The sequence below is a fragment of the Hakea prostrata genome, chromosome 2 (assembly GCF_041222555.1).
Source record: "Hakea prostrata isolate BN-2017 chromosome 2, UWA_Hpros_2, whole genome shotgun sequence".
In the NCBI taxonomy this organism is placed as follows: domain Eukaryota; kingdom Viridiplantae; phylum Streptophyta; class Magnoliopsida; order Proteales; family Proteaceae; genus Hakea; species Hakea prostrata.
Window position 1 is genome coordinate 57,117,500 of NC_142601.1, and position 23,120 is coordinate 57,140,619.

At 39.0% G+C, this 23,120-nt stretch overlaps 4 protein-coding genes and 1 pseudogene across 5 annotated transcripts; 2 read left to right on the forward strand and 3 right to left on the reverse strand.

Moving 5' to 3' along the window:
* The first annotated feature begins 1,155 nt into the window (after nt 1-1,155).
* Nucleotides 1,156-6,741, forward strand: LOC149025144 (beta-glucuronosyltransferase GlcAT14B-like). The gene is made up of 4 exons (XM_089145366.1): nt 1,156-2,051; nt 2,458-2,533; nt 2,643-2,758; nt 5,231-6,741. The coding sequence occupies exons 1-4, from the start codon at nt 1,487-1,489 to the stop codon at nt 5,746-5,748; spliced, it is 1,275 nt and encodes a 424-aa protein (XP_089001492.1). The 5' UTR covers nt 1,156-1,486; the 3' UTR covers nt 5,749-6,741.
* Nucleotides 6,742-7,075: 334 nt separating this feature from the next.
* LOC149025145 (Putative thiol-disulfide oxidoreductase DCC) lies at nt 7,076-8,626 on the forward strand. Its single transcript, XM_089145367.1, has 5 exons — nt 7,076-7,388; nt 7,527-7,584; nt 7,738-7,845; nt 8,182-8,274; nt 8,389-8,626. The coding sequence occupies exons 1-5, from the start codon at nt 7,166-7,168 to the stop codon at nt 8,468-8,470; spliced, it is 564 nt and encodes a 187-aa protein (XP_089001493.1). The 5' UTR covers nt 7,076-7,165; the 3' UTR covers nt 8,471-8,626.
* A 71-nt stretch (nt 8,627-8,697) lies between these two features.
* Nucleotides 8,698-10,458, reverse strand: LOC149025146 (pentatricopeptide repeat-containing protein At5g06540 pseudogene; annotated as a pseudogene).
* Nucleotides 10,459-10,813: 355 nt separating this feature from the next.
* LOC149025147 (dihydroneopterin aldolase 1-like) lies at nt 10,814-16,370 on the reverse strand. Of its 2 annotated transcripts, none has more exons than XM_089145371.1 (3): nt 15,880-16,370; nt 11,738-11,942; nt 10,814-11,192 (listed from the first exon to the last, which is right to left on the reverse strand). In XM_089145371.1, exons 2-3 carry the CDS (start codon nt 11,932-11,934, stop codon nt 10,988-10,990), a joined length of 402 nt encoding a protein of 133 aa, XP_089001497.1. In that variant the 5' UTR covers nt 11,935-11,942; nt 15,880-16,370; the 3' UTR covers nt 10,814-10,987. The 2 variants fall into 2 exon arrangements, with proteins under 2 accessions (XP_089001497.1, XP_089001496.1); XM_089145370.1 differs by lacking the exon at nt 15,880-16,370 and adding an exon at nt 12,793-13,300.
* RBL5 (RHOMBOID-like protein 5) lies at nt 16,371-20,655 on the reverse strand. Its single transcript, XM_089145368.1, has 5 exons — nt 20,165-20,655; nt 18,254-18,417; nt 18,009-18,172; nt 17,234-17,493; nt 16,371-17,087 (listed from the first exon to the last, which is right to left on the reverse strand). Exons 1-5 carry the CDS (start codon nt 20,455-20,457, stop codon nt 17,039-17,041), a joined length of 930 nt encoding a protein of 309 aa, XP_089001494.1. The 5' UTR covers nt 20,458-20,655; the 3' UTR covers nt 16,371-17,038.
* Nucleotides 20,656-23,120: the final 2,465 nt, after the last annotated feature.

Genomic DNA, 23,120 nt, shown 5'->3' on the forward strand with positions numbered 1-23,120 from the left:
CCAACCCTGCGTTGACTAACCATGCATATGTGCCTAATGTCCTTTTTCCAAATTTGTTTCATATCAATTATTATCCTCATAATTTTAAAGCTTTGTTTCCTTTTTATCTTCTAATTCAGTTTATAGCACATGGTAGGAACTAGTTGTCTCACTCAATTAAGAGTTCGAAAAAAAAAAAAAATAGCATGTAGAAATTGGTGTCTTTGCTCACAAGAGAACAGCTCATTGGGTGCAAATGGTATCTGTCATCAAATAGACAAACACTGTGGAGAGATACAAGACAAGATTGATAGACAAGGGTTTCACTTAGTCTACGAGACAAATTATCAGGAAACCCCTAATAAGGGAAAACCCCTCATTTGCCCAAATTAGTGTACATAGTCAGGGGAACTCTTTCTTTCTCTTTAGGATTTATTGAAATGGTGTTTAGCATATACTTGGCAACCTGAAACATGCAATTCTGACATAGGAGAGGTGCTTAGGGCTACATCCCCATGACAATAAGGCCATGTATGTGCGTCTCACCCATGTTGCACCATTAAAAAAGACCCTAAAAACAAGGGTTCAAAGGACATAACAAATTAGTCCAAACTAGCTCAATATTCATTCAACCTAGATAATTCCAATCCTAACCTTATCAAGTAAATTTGACCTGGATAACTTGAGCCTATTCTGAGCCCTTATAGGACAGATGCTTTGATATTTTGACATTGAAGAACTTCTAATTTAGATATGAGGACTGATCAGCTCAGTCTGGCCCGACCCAACCAAGCCTTCTTCTTCCAACTCTTTCTCCATGCTCACAAGATTAAGGTTAGCCAGGGAGAAGAGAGCCTGGAAGGAAACTCAGTTGAATTAGGGTTTTGCAGCCCTGTTTTGTTCTTTCTTTTCTAGCTCAGTTGATAAACTTTGGACCAATCTCAACCAATAGTCATTGTTGCTGATGATTGAAAGACTTGATATCTGGTAGCATTTCAACCTTATCAGTTGGCGGTTGGATTTGGAAATCCGTCGTGATCGGAGATAATTTGTACAGCAGATATGATATTTTGAAGCAATTAGTGTGGACCCACCATTTATTCCCAATTCTTGATGGACGTATCACACGCCATCAAAAAAATCTGAAAACTCTCTGTTGGGCGTACCTAAATCCCCGAAACTCCATTAACACGCTTTAAAGTTTAAAGTTTCTGATGTTCCCATTTCCACTGACGATCAGACCAAGAGTCTCCTCCTACAGTGCGACGTCACAACTCACAAGCCAAAGAACCCAGAGAGAGAAAGAACCCCATCATCGTTGGATTCAACTTTCCTCTTCTCCCCATTAGAATCATACACATGGTGAACTTCACTTCTCATGGGAATGAGTGAAAATTCCCAGTTTCCAGATGTCTACTATGTCTGATTTTTTACTCCTCCAACGCAGATTTTCTTCTCTTCCTAGTTTGGGGATCGTTTTTTGACTCTTTCTCCGCTACTGCTTCACATGGAGAACAATAATAAGCTGCAGCAGCTGCAACAGCTGAAGAAGAAGACATGCTTTCTCCCGTTTGTTTGTGCTCTCATTTTATCTTCCCTCTTCATCTCTGCTTCACTTTTCTCCTATTACGGTCTTTCCCCTTTCATTGGTAGCTTACCCGACAGAAAGATTCCAGTTTTCGTCGAATCGAAGTTGGGTATCTCTTCCACTTCTTCTATCAACTCTATTCCACGGATCGCGTACCTTATCTCTGGATCTACCGGAGATGGGGAGAGTTTGAAGAGGACTCTTAAAGCCCTTTATCATCCACTCAACCAGTATGTTGTGCATTTGGACCTCGAAGCTTCTCCTGCCGAACGGCTTGAGTTGGTCGATTTTGTTCGGCGTGAGCCACTTTTTGTTAAAGTGGGTAATGTTCGAGCTGTGGTGAAGTCGAATTTGGTCACTTACAGAGGGCCGACGATGGTTAGTAATACCCTTCACGCGGCTGCTATTTTGTTCAGGGAGGGAGGAGACTGGGATTGGTTCATTAATCTCAGCGCTTCGGATTATCCTTTGGTCACACAAGATGGTAGGTATGCCTTTCACTTTAAGCAATCCATGGCTGCCTGCATAGTTTCGGGTTTAGTTTTATGGGTCTACTTGAGCTTTCTTATGAGCACTGGGCATTAGGGTTCCTACTCACTGATGTCACGCTTGATGATACTCCTAAAATGGGTTCATGTTGCTTTTGATTTGTTGATTGATTTCAAGAAGCCCTTTTCTTGTTTTAGAGTTCTGTGACTTTTCAATTTTCATAATCATCCAGTTGCAACTGGGTGTCGGTTCAAAAGTCATCTGTCTGCGTAATTTGCCCCGTATAATTCCTTGCTTCATTTAGGGGAAATAGATTCTGGTTACTTTATTTTTCTCATCTGTGTTTAAATTGACCTTCTTAGCAAGTTTGCTTTTTGCTGATTTTTGTTCCTGTGAAGCAGATCTGCTTCATACACTATTGCCCATTCCAAGACTCCTTAACTTTATCGAGCATACAAGTGACATTGGATGGAAAGAGTATGTGTCTCCCCTCTCAATTTTAGTAAGTATTTTGTATTTGCTGTCTGGAATGAATAATGTCCTGCTCAACTGAAATGATCCTTTTTGTTCTTCAATTGATGTATAGGGACCAGAGAGCCAAGCCCATCATCATTGATCCTGGGCTTTATAGCCTGAAAAAGTCTGATGTTTTTTGGGCTTCAGAGAGGAGGAGTGTACCTACAGCATTTAAGTTGTTTACAGGTGAATGTCTGCCCCTTCCCTTCGTTCACCCAGTTTTATGATTCTTGAAGGTCAAATGCTTGTGTGTCTTTTCTAGTTGAAACCAATGTCATAGTTTGGACCAAGAGTTCATATTACCAAAACTAGCTAATTCATTCGTTGGCCTCCAAAATGCTGAAAACTGATGCAATTTCTCATTTTAAAGTATGTTAAGTAGAAATTTGTAGATAATCCTGAAGTTGACTTCCAAAGCTGAAAATTGATGCAATTTCTCATTTTGAAAGTATATCAAAGACTTAAACTACAAATACTTATAGCTAATCTTTTTGTTGGCTCCCAAATTTCTGGAAATTAAATCAATTCCTCATTTTGAAGTATATCAAATAAGAACACTGAAAGTTTTTTGTGTCAATGTAAACCAAAATGTCATTCCCCTACTCTTCCTACATCAAGTTTCCTAAGCTTAAAACCATATGGTGGGTTAATTTGTGCTACTATGCCTTTCATCTTGTCTGCATTGGCCCTTAAAAGATAATCTTGTGATTTAAAAGACATCAACTATATGGATGACTCAATTGCTTAGGATTTTAACTAACTGTGGGCTTGCATGAATGTCTGCTTCTGTAAATTGGAAAGAAGGTGACCGTTTCCTAGCTGGCCATTGGCTGTGAAAGAAACGTTTTCAGCAGATTCTTGATACATTCTTAATTTCTGTAAGCTGGGGAGATATAATTCAGGGTTTAGCAGGTTGGACCTAATACTTGATATGATTGACTGACCACCAATAAAACTGACTATTCTTGATGGCTTATAGAAACTTAAATTTCTAATAGCCTCAGAAACATCATTTTGAAGCTCCATGGATTGCACTCCGTATGATTTGTTGTTCTTGCTATGATCTCAGAACTCTGTGCAGTCTCAAATCATCCTGTTTTTTATTAGTTAATGTCACAGATGAAACATGAATATCAATCCATCTACTTTAAGCAAATTTCCATTTTCTGCTTGCATCATTACTGCACCCCCTTGGTTAAATTGATGTGCTCACATGCTACAGTACGTTACTTTACTTTGTATTTCTTCTTCTGGTAGTTGCTGCCCCCCCCCCCCCCTTTGGCTCTTTTTTTTTTCTTTCTTGGGGGTGGGTGGGGGTGGGGTGGGAGGTTGTAGGTGTTGTTTTAGTTGAAACTACTGTTTTTTGGGGAAATTGCAGAAGTTCTGTACACCTCCCACCCAAGAACCAAATGAAGTATTATTTCATTTTCTGGTTGTGGATGTAGCAACAATGTTTTATGAACAACCTTCTAAATTCAGGATTTGCAATAGTGTTCCTTTACCCAATAAATGCTGAATTCCTTAGTAAGATGCACTGGAAATTCATGACTATCGGATGCATTGGATGCTTTTGATGGCACTGTGTTACTGAAGTTTGTAGCTAAAAATAATTGCTAAGGTTCCCAACAGTGCCTATTTCGCTGAAGCATCTTCCAGCAAGGGATCAACCTTTTCCTTGATATATTAGTAATGTAGCAATGCTATTTTTTGTGTTTTCTGGTATTAAAGCTGATGTTGGAGCCAAATTTTATTGTACATTTTTGGATGAAAGGTGAAGAAAAAGTTCCATAAAAGTGTGAAAGTTTGAGAAAATTTCTGGTCTATTGTGGACTTTGCCAGACTTCATGGCCTTCTGAGAATTGAAGGTCCATTTCTATAGCTTTCTATGTGTTTCATGTGCAAGACCCCTATATAAAGGCTGTTTCATTGTAGAACTGGCATGCAGAATTGCTTTAGCTTAATCCAAGGTGCCTAATGCTGCTTGCTTAGCATGAAAAGTTACTCCAAGGTAAAAGAAAAACAAAAAACAGAAAAATTAGCTATCTTTGTTGCGTGCCCTTTAGTTTGCTGTAAGGCTTTTTTCCAATCTATGTGACTCTGGTTTTGCTGGGCTTCACCCTCTGGTCCGCCCTTGTAATTTTCCCTCCCCCCTCCCCCACCCTCCTTTTTCTTTTCTTCCCTTTGGTTGATGAAATAAGCTATTCATCCCCCCAACACACCCCCCCCCTCCCCCCCCAAAAAAAAAAAAAGTAAAGTTACCGCAGGATATTTCATGTGACTCAAAAAAAATAATATTCCAGTGTAGTTTCTATGCTTGCAGTCTATTCACAACACCCATAATAACTACATCCCCCCCCCCCCCCAATAAAAAAAGGAAAAAAAGAAGAGAAGAGGAATATAATCAGTGACATTGATTGGCTAGGTCCATTTCCAGATGGATAATGGAATCTAGGCAGACAATTCTTGGAATATTCTTAAGGTTTTCATTTGCTTGAGCAGGTGTTTTAAGCTTTGAGTCTCTGAATTTTGCTTTAAGATAGGACTTTATAGCATCGGATTTCTAGTATAATGAACAAGCTGTAGCATAATGCTGTTGAGTTTGAATCAGAAGAATCTTGTACTATTCCATCGAATAATTACTAAAAATTGCTTTCACAGGTTCTGCTTGGATGATGCTAACTCGCCCATTCATTGAGTATCTTTTATGGGGTTGGGACAACCTCCCACGAGTAGTCCTGATGTACTATGCCAACTTCCTATCCTCACCTGAGGGTTACTTCCATACGGTCATTTGCAATGCTGTGGAATTCCGTAACCATACTGTAAACCATGATCTCCATTTCATCTCTTGGGATAATCCCCCAAAACAGCATCCCCATTTCCTCAGCATTGAGGACTTCCAGAGAATGGTTGACAGCAATGCTCCCTTTGCAAGGAAGTTTGGCAGGAATGAATCAGTGCTTGACAAGATTGATGAAGAGCTCTTGAGCCGTTCAGCTGATGGGTTTGTTCATGGTGGATGGTTCGATAAGGTGACAAACATGAACTTAAGTGACCCACTTTCCTTTCCTTTGAATGCAACTGTCCTTAGGCCAGGCCCAGGTGCCAAACGACTCAAACGACTCATCAGCGGTTTGCTGTCTGAGGAGAATTTCCATGCAAATCAGTGTACATGACAACCAAAGTGAGCAAGATGACAGTTTTATGTGCTGACGGTGATCCTTGTTGTGGTGTACACGCCCAATTGATTAAGGCAGCTGCTTCTTTTGCTTCTAATCCATGCTGCTCTATTTGACATGATAACTCCAGGTGGATGATTTCTCCTTCTGGTTAATAATGGCTTTGACAAAAATTGGGGGGATTGGTGATTAGGATGAGTGGAAAGGGTTGTAAATGGGCTATAGCTTTTCCTGATTTGGAAGAGTTGCAAGAGTCCTCTGTTGCTGGCCTAACCATTCGTCATTCAAGGTCCGTGCTCTGTTGTCGCGCACAATGGCCTGTATTAAGTATTACTACAGTGAAACGAGTAAATTTGGATATGCTTCACGGTTTTGTACTTAGCTTTCCATTGCATGAAAACTCCTCTTCTGCTTTTCTTTTCTTTTTTTTTATTGGATTTCTGGTGAGGGCATGAAAACTCTGATACAGTGGTGCGAGTGGCATGCGTTGATATAGTTATTTGTTTTTGTTCTTTGCTTTAAATGAAAGGTAGAACCAACGCAGAAGAATGCTGTTTCGGCCTCTGCTGCCATCCTTACATATGGGAGCAAGTTTCGCAAAATGGAACGATCACCCCAATTCCAGTTTCATTACTTCTCTTCCGCCCCTTGCTTCCATAGCTCAGAAGGATGGTAATTAATTATCGATTCATTATAGAGGTCTCAACCCCAAGGGAAGACTACTGTGGTGTTCTAACAGCAGCTGATCAAACAAAAGACAGGACTCTCATTGAAACTATCTTCCAGCTTAGTCATTTCAGCTTTTCTTCTTTACTGCTGTGTGTGGTATGCCAATGCGAAACTGCATATCTGTCTGACATCCCCACAAGAAGTGACTCCTCACCTCAGCTTCTTTGTTTTTGAATGGACAAATTGTAAATCCATGCCATGAGAACCTTGGCGGGTAAAAGTAAGATTTAATTCCTGAAATTGGGATTGGTAGTCTCCATGTCTTATTTGGATTATACTAGGTCTATAGTGAAGTTACGATGATCTGGCTAATACTTGTGTTGATAGTTTACAGGACTAATACTTGTATAAGTTGAACTAAAAAATTTGAACATTGTATGACAAGACAAGATCACCTCTACTACATCACGTTTTGTTTACCAAAAAACAATATCACAACATGAGAAACCATGCACCTGGTTTCTGCGGTTTGAAACGATGTACACGTGGCGCCTAAACTGTGAAGCAACGCTTCAACTCCTACAGACGCCCGTAAGATTCCCATCGGACCCTTAAAAGCCAAACCATTTCCTACGTTAACATCGAAGCCGTTAGAACCATCACCCACTGAGCTCGCCGTGGAATCAGGGAACGCAAAACCAGAGACGTCGGCAGTTGGTGCGATTGGGAGGGAAAATTCTGCTCGATGGCGGCGTTTCTTCTACATACCACAGCCTCAGGAATAGCTAAATCTCCTACTGGGTGCGTAAGGTCACGCGTCTCACGGCCGGTGCACATGAGACGCTCTTCAGTGTCTCTATTTGCTACGCTCTCTCCTCCTCCTGGCCGCAGTAATTCCACTATTGATTGGGCGGAGGCAACTTCAAGCTTCTTCGATCAAGACACCAGACCCATCATGCTATTTGATGGTACAAGTTCTGAAACTCATTCGATGATTATATATATTTTAAGTCCAAAGACTTCAACTGGTTTGTCTTCTTCATATCGTCGGATTCTAAATTCTTTGTTGTTTTTCTTCTTTTTTGGTTAATATGGTTTCTGGGTAGGTGTATGTAACTTATGTAATGGAGGTGTAAGGTTCGTCCGTGAGAACGACCGAGAGAGGTCAGTTTCTTTTACGGTGCTAGTGTGGAGTCCAATGAAAAGATTTCCTTTCTGGCATTCTACCTCTGTACAGCTTCAGAATCGTTAGCTAATCTGTAGGAATCTCGTTTCATGATACTAAGAATGATTAGCTTTCTTTCCCTAATCCATCAGGAAGATAAGATTTGAAGCTCTTCAAAGTGAAGCAGGGAGGAAACTGCTGAGAAGATCTGGAAGATCACCTGATGACATTTCTAGTGTTGTACTCGTTGAGAAGGAAAGGTATATCCTAGTTGAGAAGGCTGTAGATTGCATTTCCTGTTCCATATTTTCTTGGAAATAAATAACATTCTGTCTGTTTTTTATGTATATAACAGGGATATGAATTCCCTGAAACTAGGAGGCACATCTCTTACTGTTTCAACCAAGAATTTTTAAAGAGAACAAGCTACTTTTAGGACTTTACACTAACTTTTATGCCATTGTGAAATCTGGTTATATTCACAGTTGGTGACTAGCTTACATTTTTACTTTTGTGTTTTACTGAAATAGTATTTCATAGTTTAGGCATTGAATTGCTAAGAAAATGATATAATATGGCTCTTCAATGTCCTGCAGATCATATATCAAATCTGCTGCAGTGCTGAAGATCATGGAATACATTAACCTACCTTTCCCCCAGTTAGCATTCTTTTTACAGTTTATACCTATGTAAGTAAGATCAACTAATAGTTTCAGACTTTCAATAGCTTTAACCAGGGGAAAGAAAAAGAAAAAGAAAAAAGCAGCAATTTACTCTAATTTTCTTTTTGTGAATGGTGGCAGGTTCGTGCGAGATTTTGCATACGACAATGTTGCAAACAACCGATATGCAATCTTTGGTCGCTCAGAATCATGTGAGATATGAATCAGTCTAGTTCTGCCATTATCAATTGGGGTATGGACATTGGAAAAAACACTCCTTAGAAGGGGGAGAATCCATCATATTGTCAACAAAGAAGTTGAAGTTCTCTATAATGGTGTCAGAATTGGATGCCATGTCTATAATGAATTTCAGACACAGCATTTCATTTCAACAGTTTGATGAATGATCCTCATGAACAAGTATATTTTTCCCTTATAATTCTACAGTGGAAGAAACTTTATAATATCAAAATACCTCCAAATTAGCCATCCTAAACAAAGAGTCAAGGACCTCAGATATATCTGGTGCTTGAGTTTGAGAAAGATCACCTGCAAGGAATTCATAAACCACACCATCAATTTCTACTGAACTACAACCAGGCTTCTTCTTCAAACCTTCCTCCATGATTGACCTTCTGACTCTCTTTGCCTCTGTTTCCCAACCAGCCTCTTTGAAGATATTATATAATAGGACGTATGTTCCACAATCAGCTCTCAAATTAGCCAGCTTTTGCCAAACTCTGTTCCCAACCTCAACATTTCCATAAATCTTACAAGCACCTAGCAGAGCTCCCCATACATTGGCATCCCCACCCTCAAATCCTCCAAACTTCTTCTCTATAAAAGCTTCTGCTTCTTCTAACCTTCCTGCTCGACCCAGTAGGTCCACGACACATGCATAATGCTCAATCTGAGGTTCAACTCCGTAAACATCATACATTCTTTCAAACAATGTAAGGCCCTCATCAACCAACCCCGCATGTGTGCATGCTGTGAGGATGGCAACAAACGTGACTTCACTAGGTTGTATTCTATTTGCATCCATCCTCCCAAAAAGCTCAAACGATTTCTTCACATCCCCATTCATTGCATACCCTGATATAATTGCATTCCATGCTTTGACATCTTTGTTCTGAATTCCATTAAAAACTGACAATGCCGGTTCCATGCATCCACATTTTGAGTACATGTCTACCAAAGCAGTAGCCAATATCGGATTTGAGTCAAGTTGGTATCGTTTCACATAGGAGTGAACCCATAGTCCTTGAGCAAGAGCCCCTATCTGTGCACACGCAGTGAGGACACTCACAAGGACTGATTCATTCGGTTTTGTGTTAGCTTCTTGCATCAACCTGAATAGATGCAATACCTCCTTGAAGTCAGTGACCCGCGAGTATGCAGCCATCATTGCACTCCATGAGATTACATTTCTCTCAGGCATTTCGTCGAACAATGCTCTGGCACTCTTAAAGTCGCCACTCTTTCCATACCCATCAATCATCGCCGTCCACAAGACCACATCCCTTCGACGAATCCCATCAAACAATCTTCGTGCAGTTTCCATATCTGGAACCGATGAGTAGAATTCAATAAGAGCACTAAGGATGAAAGGGTCGTCAGACAATCCAAATTTAACAACATGGGCATGGACTAACCGCCCAAGTAGCTTCTTAGAAGCGCAGGGTAGGATGGTGCAAGCTTTGATCAACGGCGGAAAAGTATAATTATTGGCAATAAGACCACTGCTTAACATTTCCAGGTAACTGAAAAGGGCAGAAATAGGTGAATGTGTCTCAACGTTTCCTCTAATCATGGTGTTATACATGAAGGTATTGCGATAGAAGAAGCGACTAAAGATGGAGCAAGCGTGAGTAAATACGGCGACATCACCACAGACGGCGGCGGCGGAAAGGAGGGGACAGACAGAGAGAGGATCTTCATAGAAGCGAGATTTGAGCAGGTAGCCATGGATTTCTTTGAATTGATTCAGACTCTGGCATTTCTCCAGCAGGAGAATAATGCTGTTGTCGTGAGGGTTCTTCTGCCTCCATGTTTTAACGAACTTTTTAAACATTTAAAAGATGAAGATGGCGCAACTCTTGAATTGTTATCTAACAGGTCTCTATTTATCATTTTATCTTCCACCATTGTCTTCTGCGAGATGAACGATCTTCTTCCCCATATCATCACTACGAGAGCAAATAAAATCCTCACAAAATTCGTAACTTGATTTCTCTCTCGCCAGTGGTACAGTAAAAGCCTACTGTATTGGTTTTTTGGGTTGAGGTATCAGACCGGTGATGGACCGCTTGGAAATCAGACCGCATTGGACCAAATAAAACCAACACAGAAAAATCATTGATTTAGGGCCTTTTTGGTATCATTTCTTATTCTCATCATTTTCTGACATTTTTCAATCTTTAACATTATAATTGATTTTGGGTGAAAAACTCATTCTATTTACAAAAATCTTCCTTGCAATGAGTTGTGCCATTATGAGCCTTAACTAATCACTCCAGGGAGCATAGCATAGAATGTTCCTGCACCATCCACATGAAAATCCACATTGACCAAGTAAGGGAAACCCCAACTCAGGTTTTCATTATCAAGAAAGTAAAATTTTGAGAAGAAGGATCTCAGGAAAGCTTTCAGATTCTATTAATAAAAAGAGAGAACCAAAGAACCAAAGCAATACCAACATACCATCATGGAACAAATACCCAACCAAACCCAAAAAAGCTCATTTTTCTACATCAATGCTTCTATATCTAACAATTTCGATACCTAAATAATCAACAGTCCCCAAAACAGCAACATGAGGTTTCCCAACTTTCACTCGAACAGCAGATATCTGTGGGAATTGTTTAAGTATGGTGCCAGCAATAAGCTGAGCCACGGATTCTACAAGTTTGTGGGGAGGTCCCTCCATGACTTCCTTAATTATGCTGCCAAGTCCAAACAAGAAGAAACTATCAGGCACCCACTACAGCTGAATTCTGAACCGAAAAAAGAAAACCAAGCACACACAAATCACAAGTTTGGGAACAAATAATGCAGGAGCATGCATGCCCCACATCTGCTATATGCATACAAAACAAATTGTGATCCATTAGACATTAGTACACCGAGGTGAAGAAGATTTTTTTTTTTTTTTTTTTTTTTAGCAAAGAAATGTATTCCAAGTAAGCTTAACTAAACATTAGTACCTCCTCAATTGACATTTACCATCAATGTCATGGGTTTATGAAGATAGAAAACTAAAAACTACAGCCCTGTTTGTTTTTGTAAAATATAATGTTACTTTTACATCAAAGTTTTCCTCCATGTAAAACTCTGTTTTTCATTTCTTTCTGCCCCCCGCCACCCCCCCCCCCCCTCTTGAAGAGCGGGGAAAAACCTTTGTGAATTAACCCTTTCTGCCTTCTCACATGGAAACAGACAACGCTTGTAAAGGATTTTTTTTTTTTTAATATTAAAAATTATCACTCACCTGTAAATTTCAGCATAAGAGACAGTATCACTTAGCTGGTCAGATTCACCAGCTGCACGGAGGTCCAACCATGCATCCACATCTACCAAGAACTTTTGACCCAATTTCCTCTCTTCTGCTTCTACCCCATGAAAACCATGAAACTTCAGACCCCTCAATATAAGCTTGTCACCCTTCAAAATGTCCTCATCATCCATAAAAGAACCTGCATGATGATAATATGTTTTTTTTTGTAATGAAGAATCTAGTACATAAACAAAATGCAAGAGAAATTACATCAAGTACCAAAAATCAAAACATTTTATTATTTGTCCATAAAAGGGTACAATTCCAACATATATCAACAAGTTTGTGGACCATGACAGAAAACCTTCCCAAGAGAAATTTATACTCCCGTCAAAGGAGACCTCCTCTCTTTTTCAATGAGTATCAGTTACCGATTGCAGTTTTGGTGGTCATTCCACTAATAGACCTTGTTTCTCAATAAGAAAATGGAGGATATGGTAAACTAACAAAAAATAGCCCTACCATCCCAGATGAATTAATCAAGTAGCCTAAAGGGCACTACCAACAAGGATTGTGGTGTCTATGCCTCTGGCTTAACATTGCTATATCATAAGTCAGTTCCACCTGGAGGACTAGTGACTACCTCCTTCTTGAAACAATATATACTGGTGTCATGGTGTGCATAAGCAGCCATCCAGTCCATCCACAATATTACGCTCAAACTATGTATCCCTAGTAGGATTAAATCTGAGGTAAGTTCTCTAGCCTCCAATAAGACCATGAAAGATTAGAACACCGCATTTGCCCTCATGACCTCCCCAGAAGGTGGTACTGTCATAATTCAACATCTTAGGCAGAAAATACAATTTGGTAGAGAAAGCATCTGATATAAAATAATGTGTAGCACCGGAATCAATTAGCATGTGAGCAGGTTTATTTGAAATGATCAGTGCAGCTGTACTCAGTAGTTTAGACATATCCAATAGTGGCAGTGTACAAAAACTGGACTGAGTAAAATAAAATAGGTTAAGCATAGATGATGAGTATACCTGTCATTATCGATGGAGATGCCTCAGCATCCTTGGTAGCAAAATCAAAGACCCCTCCATGAGGTTGGCTTTCTGTTTCCCCTGATGCTTCTAAGTATTCTGCATGCCTTGGTCAGATGGCGCTGGACAATCCCTAGCAAATGACCATCCATCCACATTTGTAACATCCCCCTGTGACATACACTGACCAAGGTGTGCCTTCATGCACTTGGGGCATGTCACTAGGGCTATCTCATCAACTTGAGTCCTCTGCCGCTTCTGTGGAGCAGTAGACCTGGAGTCATGGATAGGTTGGAACCTCTTCCCACATTCATCATTGTGTGAAAGGTCCTGGGTACAGTTATAATAAATCTGAGCTCTCTCTAGCACTTCGGCATAAGTACCCAACTAAAGCATTGAGACAACTGCCCTAATCTGGGGCTTCAGGCCCCGCTCAAACCATTGAGACTTCCCATAACAAGTGCCTACATATGTTGGGCAAATACGAACAACTCAAATCTCCTTGCATATTCAGGTATGCATCAACACCCCTGATCCAACCACATAATCTCTACTTCCTTTCATTTTCAGAGACTCTCTGGGAAGTACCTCTGGTAAAACATCTTGACAAATTGATCCCAGGTCAACAGCTGTCCACCTGCCTCAATAAAGTGGCATAAAGACTGCCACCAATAGTCTGCTTCCCTGTTTAGCCTGAAAGTGGCATAAACCACCTTCTGGTGATCCAAACACACTAGAATTGTAAAAAATCTTCTCCACTTCACAAATTCATACTGACACCTGAAGAGGCTCCAGTTCTGTGCCCCTGAACTCATACCCTCCTAACTTCATGAACTGTATCACGACTCGTGCCATGAAACTACCATGAGTGTGTTGGTTGCTGTGGTTACTGGCCACATTAGAGGCCAGCTCTCTCATAGCTCCAACAAAAATGGAGATGAAATCAATCAAATCCTGCTGAGACAAGTTTGCATTTCCTGAACCTAGTCTGGGGACATCCCCAGCCAATATAGTTTGGCTTGATCTATTGCTTTTTTGTGGCGTTATAAGAGTCCTGGCAACCGAAGTAAAAGTCCCAAAATAGAAGCCTTTGATATCATTGTTCGGTTCTCCTTGAAAAGTCTAATAGTGTAAAGAGTAAAGTTAGGACTGGTATTTCTATTTCTAAGTTTATAGAGGCTGAATACAGCCTATTTAAAGCCCCCACCATGGGAGCGTGATTAAGACTTGAACATTGATATTTTGTTGTTGTTTACAGGGGCATTATTGCAGTATCATTTGTTTCCATTGTGAAAACCAGACTTGTTGAGTCATATCCAGGTGGTCTTGGTGTCTAATATCCAGGTGTTCTTGGTGAGTCATATCCTAGCTGCTGAGATTTGGTGAGTCATATCCATACCTCCTCCCTTTCCATCTTCTTCTTCTTTCCCCGTGACTCTAACCCTGACCTGATCCATATCAGTTCTAGACATTACCAGCATCAGAAACTTCTATGGACCTTAACATCCCTATTGTCCTCTTAACCTTCAATCCAAGTTTCATCCATTCTTCCTATTTCCCTACAAGCCCTAGCACAATTAAAGCCCTAAAGTTCAGGTCACACTTGGAGGATCCCTTCCCCATCATAAGTCCTACCTTCAATCCTAAAAAGCAGGCTGTAGATCCCCCACTAACGCCATTGACCTACAGTTCCTAGTTTCCCTCCAACAATCCTAAAACCTAAGGATTCAAATCAGCCTCCAAAATAGGCTCAGAATTGGAGTGAACACCCATTCCCCTAAAACTACAGCCCCATTTGTGTCCTATAAGCCCTATGTTATTCTCTCGTTGCTGAGACATCCAAAAACCTAAACTTAGCCCTGATTTGACTAAGATCTCGGCAGCATCGGTCCTTGATTTATTTGCCAATTCAAGGCCACTTGAATACCATTCTTTTATGACCCAAACCTGGGATAGAGTAATAGATACAACCCTCACAGGCAATTATCAAATGATCAGATAACAATGGGAAGTTGCTTGTCATATCTTGTGTTGTCTCAACTCTCAAAGGTGCTCTTAGCAAGAATTTGGTTTATAGACCTAATCGAAATATTAACGTAGTTGGAATTTCTGATGCTGACTGAGGTGGTGTTGATGATCATCATTCTATCATTGACTATTACACAATCTCATGTGGTAATTTGATCACATGGGCGATTTACAAACAAACTATTGTTGCTAAATCAAGTGCTGAAGCAGAGTGTTTAGGCAATGCCACACGCTACAACTGAGTTACTATGAATAAAGTCACTAATTCAGAAGTTCAGATTTCCTGGTTAAGAAACCAATGCAGATATTCTGCGACCATCAGGCCGCTACTTATGTTGCAAGCAACCCAATGTTTCATGCAAGTTGGTTTTATTACATATCAAGGGAGAGAGGACTGGTTAGTTCAGTTATCCCAGTCGCCCCCCAGTTCACAACCCTTCATCTCCTCTCCTCTCTCCATCTCTCCATCTCTCCATCTCTCTTGGTTCTAGTGTTCTAGGGTATCCTAGGCTGGGACCAACTCCAATTAAGGTCCTTGTAACACATACACTCCTTATATCCTTGAAACAGTAATTTCAATTCATGTTCATATAATTTTCTAAAGGTCCTTGTATTCCTTAGTCATCACTTTTAGACCAATCTAAGCTCAATTTAGGCCCTCAGCATTACTCACTTATCCCTAAAAAAAATATTAATAAAAAAAATCATCTCTTGACACCCATTTAAGCATATTAAGTTTAATTAGAGTTTCTGACATACCAGTCTTACGGTAACTAGTTTACATATTAATCGTAGTGCACCCAGACTGAATATATCACCATTTGTTCAACAAAATGATTATATTAAGGGTAAGTTTAATCCTGTGGATTGATTCAGAAGAACCTCCTTGTACCATAGAGGGTTAACAGAGTCCACTAGTTGAGTTTCTGCTCGACCTGGAAATACCCATATCTGCCATCCCAACCATACTTGATAGAAAGCCGCACATATGTAAAGTTTAATCGCCCAAAAAGAAAATCAACATGTAAAGAAATAATTTGAGTTAAACAAAGATCTTACCTTTTTCCGGCAAAGGGGTCGGCGGCGCAGTCTCTGCACTGCAACTGGAAGTTCAGATGATATTAGCCGGTGGGTGCCGGCAAGAAAGCACAGGAAGGACACTGGAGTCGCAATTGGCGAAAAGTTCACGAATTGGATGGGCCGCTTCCTAATTTGAAAAGAGAAAGAAGACGTTTTTATAAACCACTGCAGTGATCATGGCCGATGCCTGTATCGGTTTGTATCGGTTTAACAAATTAGCACATATCGGGGTTTGCTGGATTGGTTCCATATCAACCAATCAGAAATAATAGAAAATAGTAAACTAATCAGATAATCGTAAAAATCACCGGCTCAAGTGACAGAACGGAAAATTCCTGGTACATACATTGGATATAGAAATTCATTGGAACGTGGAACCTTAACCTGCCTGAGTTTCAGCCAAAGCAAATCCCAATTACAATAGTGAATAGCCTACCCTACAAAGAGACTCAGAGTCACAGACCTTGGGAAAAGCACTTTGTCATTCAACTTTATTTTGACATATATTCAATTTACATGTCAGCTTTGGTTAAAAGAATTCAATGTTGATGATGAACATCTGTAATTAGAAACCTGTCTCACAAAAAATGCTTACAAAGGACAAGCAAAATGGATGCTTTGTCCCTAGAGTTTTTAGATCGCAGAAACTCGAGTTATGACTTATAAGATGAAAATGATCAATAAACAGAGACTTAGAAGCATGTTGGATCTCTTTGACTCAGTCTTGCCTCTCCCTTGAATGAGAATGTTAAATTTACCCTGTTAGTAGCCTCAGGATGTGATTCATATCTACAGTACTTCCTATTGTGGGAACCAAAACAAGATTATGAATATAATTTCACCAGCATCTCAAAAGCAACTGTCAACTGCACTGGAGAGGATCGCCAAAGAATTTGAACTACAACTACTTCCGTAAGCCAGATGAGCTCCAATAATAAAGTCAGCGGTCAAACATCTTCATATTTTACATGAACTCGCAACAGAGTCAGGGTTGGCATTCATCTCTGTATCTGGTCCTTATACTGTTGCTCTGTGAAAGGGGAGTTGGCAATGCTTCTACCTGTAATGCTGAAGGAATAGGAACTAGGAATTATAATAAACAGCTTCCTTGTCAAACTGTAATGTTAAAAGAGCACTATCAAGCAAACTTTGATGGACTGTATAGCTTCACAAAACCGACAATGTATCTGCAAAATCAAGGAACCAGATCAAAGAAGTAAGTCAAAGTATGACAAACAACCAAATAACTCGGTAGACTGAGCTGACACAGATCAGCAATTATAATAATGATAAGAGCTCAGACACTAGTCAAATGGAAGATACTTTTTCTTACCCACAAATCAATGTGACCAAAGCTGTAATCCATAACAGATACTGACAGAAGTTATACTTTCGTTTCACACGTTTCACATCATATCCTGGGGGTATGTATTTGTGGTTTACCCATCCAAATTGAGGACGAACAAGAAGAATAAATCCAAGAAGAAACCCTGAAACAAATCCTCCAATATGGGCAGACATATCCACTCCAGGAATTAAACCAACAACCATATTGATGGCAACAATGACCAATAGACTAAAAAGCGCTGCACACTACAAAAAGCAAATCCATCAGATACAAGCTTTGTTTTTTACTACTACGGATTATAAAAGGTAAAGCAAACTTTTGGTTATAAGGGGAAGGAAATGGAATTTTCACACCTCAAAAAGAAACTTATGTAAATCATTCTCCCATGCAATTGTATAAGCTACATAAAATTCTTATCATATTCAGTATTGATACGTATTACATGGAATGTTTATTCTAGTTTGTAACCAAAAGAAAATTGGGTGCTAAGTATATTAAATTTAATAACCAAATATGGAATGATTTGGAGTTAGTGATGCAGTCACATGGGTTAACGATTTACAACACTTTATTTTTCAAGTATGAAAATTTCACTCCCCTTACCTTTGATATGCATTACAAATTTACAACTAAACAAAGTGCAAAAGAGTAAAGGGGGTCAAGAACTCCACGGCATACTTCACATATGGTACTTTAATTTTAATTGGCATGTGTTTTCCTCCAAAAACTACGATTTCAACCAAATAAAATGAGAGTGCACCTTATTTGAATAGATAGTCCAATTCATGATTAGCTCAGAAAGCATGGCTCCTAACAATCCAAAAAGTGCACCTGAAGCACCGACTGAGACATTGGACTCAAGACGAACGGAAGATGACAAGCTCCCACCAAGGCCAGATAATATATACAGGAGTCCTATTTTTACTGCAAAAGCAAACAGTGGCAATATAAGTTAAATCCATGAAACTCAATCTAAAAGGTTGCATCCAGCTATTTTGTTCTTACAGAAGCCAAATTCTTGTTCAAGGCGGATTCCAATAAACAGAAGGCTGATCATATTAGCAAGCAAATGAATGAGTCCACCGTGAAGCCACGTGCAAGATAAAAGGCGCCATCCTTGACCTTCCTTCACAACTTTCTCTGCCTGAAGGCCTCCCACTGCCAATAGCCTGCAAAACTCAGAATAATTGGAATTAACTCCAATATGCGGTTCCTTTAAGATGAAAACTAAAGCACATCCACTCAAATTCTAAGAAAATAATTAGGCTATATAAAACGTAGAAAAAACTTCATTCAGATGGAATGATAATCACAAAGAGGAAAATAATTTGTTAATTTAAATCCCATATTAAGTATTGGGTTATTAGATGTTTAAAAATTCAGAATAGTGAAAACAATAAAAATATAGGTAATAACATAGTAGCTACTTAATAGTGCAATTGAACTAATACCTTCAAATATTCTAAGTCCCTTGGTAACCATTTCTGTATATGCCTGTCTCTGTTTGTGCTATTTTTTTTCTTTGGGGTGGTGGGATATGAAGACGCAAGTGAGAGGATGCAAACTTCATGTGAAGGAAGGGAATAATCCCCCCCCCCCCAATTTTGCTAATCATCTTGAGAACACTAAAATCTATTTGCAACCATTCATTTCCAGCTTAATCATCAAGAAATTCATAACTTTAATCTATACAACAATGACCTCCACCATTTATCAATAAACTTGCATACTATGGGGAACTTTTACAATGTAAGGCATTAACTTTGCTGTATTTAATAACTCCCTCAATAATATCATGAATGCCACTGTTCACTCTAAATATCATGCTAATACTACAACAAGAGTGCTACTTCTTGCCACCTACAACTTAAAAAATTTAAGGAAAAATCACGGATTGGACAGCAATGGTTCACCCTTGAGCCAAAAAAAATAGCAATGCTTGCTTAAATGCATCTATATTTGAAAGGGGGGAAAACACCCCTCAGGAAAGACCTCAAGCATCATGGCAGAAAGAGTTTTGCCACAAGTCTACTCTAAATAACCTTAGGCATTACACAAGCCATAGTGTAACTTTTCAGCATAAAAAACTGAATACACCAATACCCCTATAAGCCAGTTTCGGCATAGAAAGCAGTGATTTAATATCCCCACTCCACATACTGATATAGAGAGAGTGACAACTGCATAATGTCGCACTTCCATCTTTTTTACCTACAACTTGATAATTCTGTGCCCCCAAAACCTCAATCCCTGATAGACAGTAGATTCTTTTTATATTTATATATTCTTCTTTTCTTTTTTTGAGGTGAGAATTGATTGACTGAGATTGGAAATTGCATAATGTGGCACAGCAAGTCCTCTCTTTGATACATTTAATTTACATATAACATCTTGGTCTGCTCGAAGGAGATTAAACTCTGTTTCCACAAATCTTTCTTTTTTTCTTTCTCATTCTTTTCTGGAGACAGAGAAAAGGGAAGGGGGCGTAAAGGCATATCTTTCATATAACCCTATGGAATACATCTAGGCATCATATACTATAAATTAATTCCGTGAAACACGCAGAAAATCCCATAGACATAAGTTTTCTACTCCAAATTCTTGCACACATCTTGAATATCCATCTCATAGGAACTAACACAGGTATTAAATAGGTCCCAAACACTAATTTAACTACGGAGCGCATCCAAATCTGTAAGAAATCCGTAAGGGCATTTCTCCATAATCTCCGCAATAACAAAGAACCACGGAGGCATAAATGATTCAAAACAACAGTTAAATTCCCACCCCATTACCAACAAATTCTAACATGCACATCTGGAAACATTTTCAGATGAAGAGTTTCGAATAAGGATATCAACAAATTCTAACATGCACATCTGGAAACCAAATCGAAGAAAAGAAAGCGAGTCTTACGTCAGGGCGGAAGGGCCAAGCATGCGATTCTCACTGGACGGCTGGAAGGAGAACCTGCCGAGGAAATCATAGAAGACGCACTTATCGCCGCCAGTGGTGGCGGGGCAGTTATTGACGTACATTGTATAAACAAACAACCCAGAATCTATCATGAAGATTAAGGGCACGAACCAAGAGAACCAGTGCTTGTGAGGTGGTGGACATATTTGACGCGGCGGAGGAACTGAAGGTCGCTGATGCTGGTTGTGAGTTGCCGATTCGATATCGGAATTGTGAGCGATTTTGGCCCCCATCGTCGGAACGTTAGAAACGAATGACGACGGTGACGATATGAAGATACAGAAACGGAAACGGAAAAGAAATGCAAACTACGCCTGCTCTGCTCTGCTCTTAACGCCGGAAGCAGTCGCTGCAACCATTCACCGGCGGCAAGATGAAAGGCTGAACCGCGGTGGTGGCGTTGTCTCTTGACTCTTGGTGGTTGGGTCTATTTGGCGCTTAGACAACCAACAATTACAAGGAAAGCGCGTCCGCGAGCTATATGATCTGTTTCTATTTTCCCGCTAAAAGAACTGTCGTTGTACCAAAACAACTTTTTGGCTATTGATGATGTTTATCACTAAGGATGCGTTTGGTAGCCAAGAAAATAAAAATTAAAATATAAATAATATATATATAAGTTTCCCTTAATTTACAAACTAATACGTTTACATCCCCTAAAATTTATTTTATTACATCCACACCCTTTATGTTTTGAATTATATAACAATCATACTCCTAATGTTAAAATAATAGGGTTAAGTAATGTTTTCAATATTATCCTTTCTTATTTCAAACCTAACCAAAAAAAGCAAAATGAAAGTCTCCAATATTTTACCAAAAAATATATATTCTTGTTTTTTTAACAAAGCGATGGCAAAAAGATACATAAAGCAAAAGCATATCATAATCAAACTGAGCACCATTTTTAGAAATGTAGCCTTTAAAATTATATTTTATTACTCAAATTGCTCACAAACAAATTCTTCACGACCATTTGGAGGCTGAGAGCTTGGGGAAGGAGAAAGGTGACTCATGATCGGTAATGGCTGAGCTCTATAGTCATCAAGCACGATGTGTGATTTTCTTGGGAGGCTCAAGCCCATTGTTATTATGTAATTGGGAATGTTGCTTAGGTATAGTGTTGGGCTCCTGGTATTTTTCAACACGATGTGTGATTTTCATAGAAAAGCCACGAGAGCGTCTGCCAATGCATATATGGACAACTATAGGGAGGGTTATAGGGTGTTAGTCCAACACAATGTGTGATTTCTATGAGAAACAACATTCTTAGGTGTGAAGGATGCACAGACCAAAACGGCACTAAGCATGAGGGAAGATATATGAATCACGTGTAACACGAGATATAGTTGACTTTGCATTTGGTTAAACTTATCCCTGACACATGCGCACACTAATACTCAGACCAAATGATGTTGGTGAGAGAGTGGTGACCTAACCCTCAAACACAATATGATGTTGGTGAGAAAGTGGTGCCCAGAGAATGCCGGTATTATGACTTAATGTATGTCCGCCATATAGACTACACTTATTAGAATTTATAAACATATTGCATATTCATTATCTCATTATTTATTTAATCACTGTTTATCCATGTGTGTGACGTAAATACGATGTATGATCACGTTAAACTCAATGAGTTATGTAGAACTCATTTATTTATATGTATTTTCTCTTAGATTCTACTACATATTATGATGACTCATTTTACCTGTACAATTCGCTGCCAGCAAAGTCTTATGAGGGTTCAGCGGTAGGGGACACAGAGACACATGGAGAATCGTGCCCTTACTCGGATTGTGCCTTTGTGCCTATAGAGTCCAACATTTATGAAGCTGTGGAGATATCATTGGAGAGAGTAGTTGCTTTAGTCGCTACTAGTTATGTTCTTTATTAGAGTACAAATAGTGCCATTGCCATTGTACTCTTAACTTTATGCGATAACATTTAGATTCTTATTGTTAAACAATTATTCCTTTCACACTATGATTTGAAATTTATTAACTTGATTATACTTTAAGGATAACTGTAATAACATATGATATCTTGATACTTAAATTCCTTTACTCTTGGATTATGTTATGTGGTATTGTATTATTATGGATTGACCATAAACCCTGATTCTGTAGTATTGTCACTCCACAAGTATTCGAGTGTGTTTGAAACCAATTGAGTGGGAGGTGACAAACCCACATATGTTAACATAGATTCATTCCTTCATTGTTTTCTTTAAAAAGTCAATTCATCATAAAAAATGACTTACTTTTTTTTTTTTTTTTTTGAAAATTGACAGTAAGATTGACTAGAGGTAAATACGTATTTTTATACTTAGAATTAACAAGGGATATTTGTAATAGAAAAAAGTTTTAGAGGTGTAAATGTAATTGTATACAAACATCAAGGGTGTACATATAATTTGCTCTCAGCTTTAAAATGGAAAAATAAATATCTATAAATTGTAGGTATGTAGAGATAATAATTCACAAACTATGGGAGTGTATAAATAATTTGTTATCAGAATAATGATAATACCATGGTTATTTAATGTGTCTATCTCTTTCTTTAAATTTCAAAGAAAGAAAAAAATGATAATTTTTTATTCTCTTTTTTGGCAAAAGAGCAATTAGAGATTCTGTAGCACTACACACGCGCCGACGAATGCCCATACAATCAAGTGGTAACCAACAGACTTTAACCATCAAGCGAAACACTTCAGTCCATCTAATCAAAATCTCGGTCGACCTTCGTGTCAATGCACATATCTGAAGCAATTTCGATAACCACCTGCCTCATTTTTCTCATTGTACTTGACATGTCTTTTCAATTACCTTCCTTTTTTTCTTTCTCGCTTTCTTTTTTTACCCCTTTCTTGCAGCAAAAGCTTTCTTTTTTTACC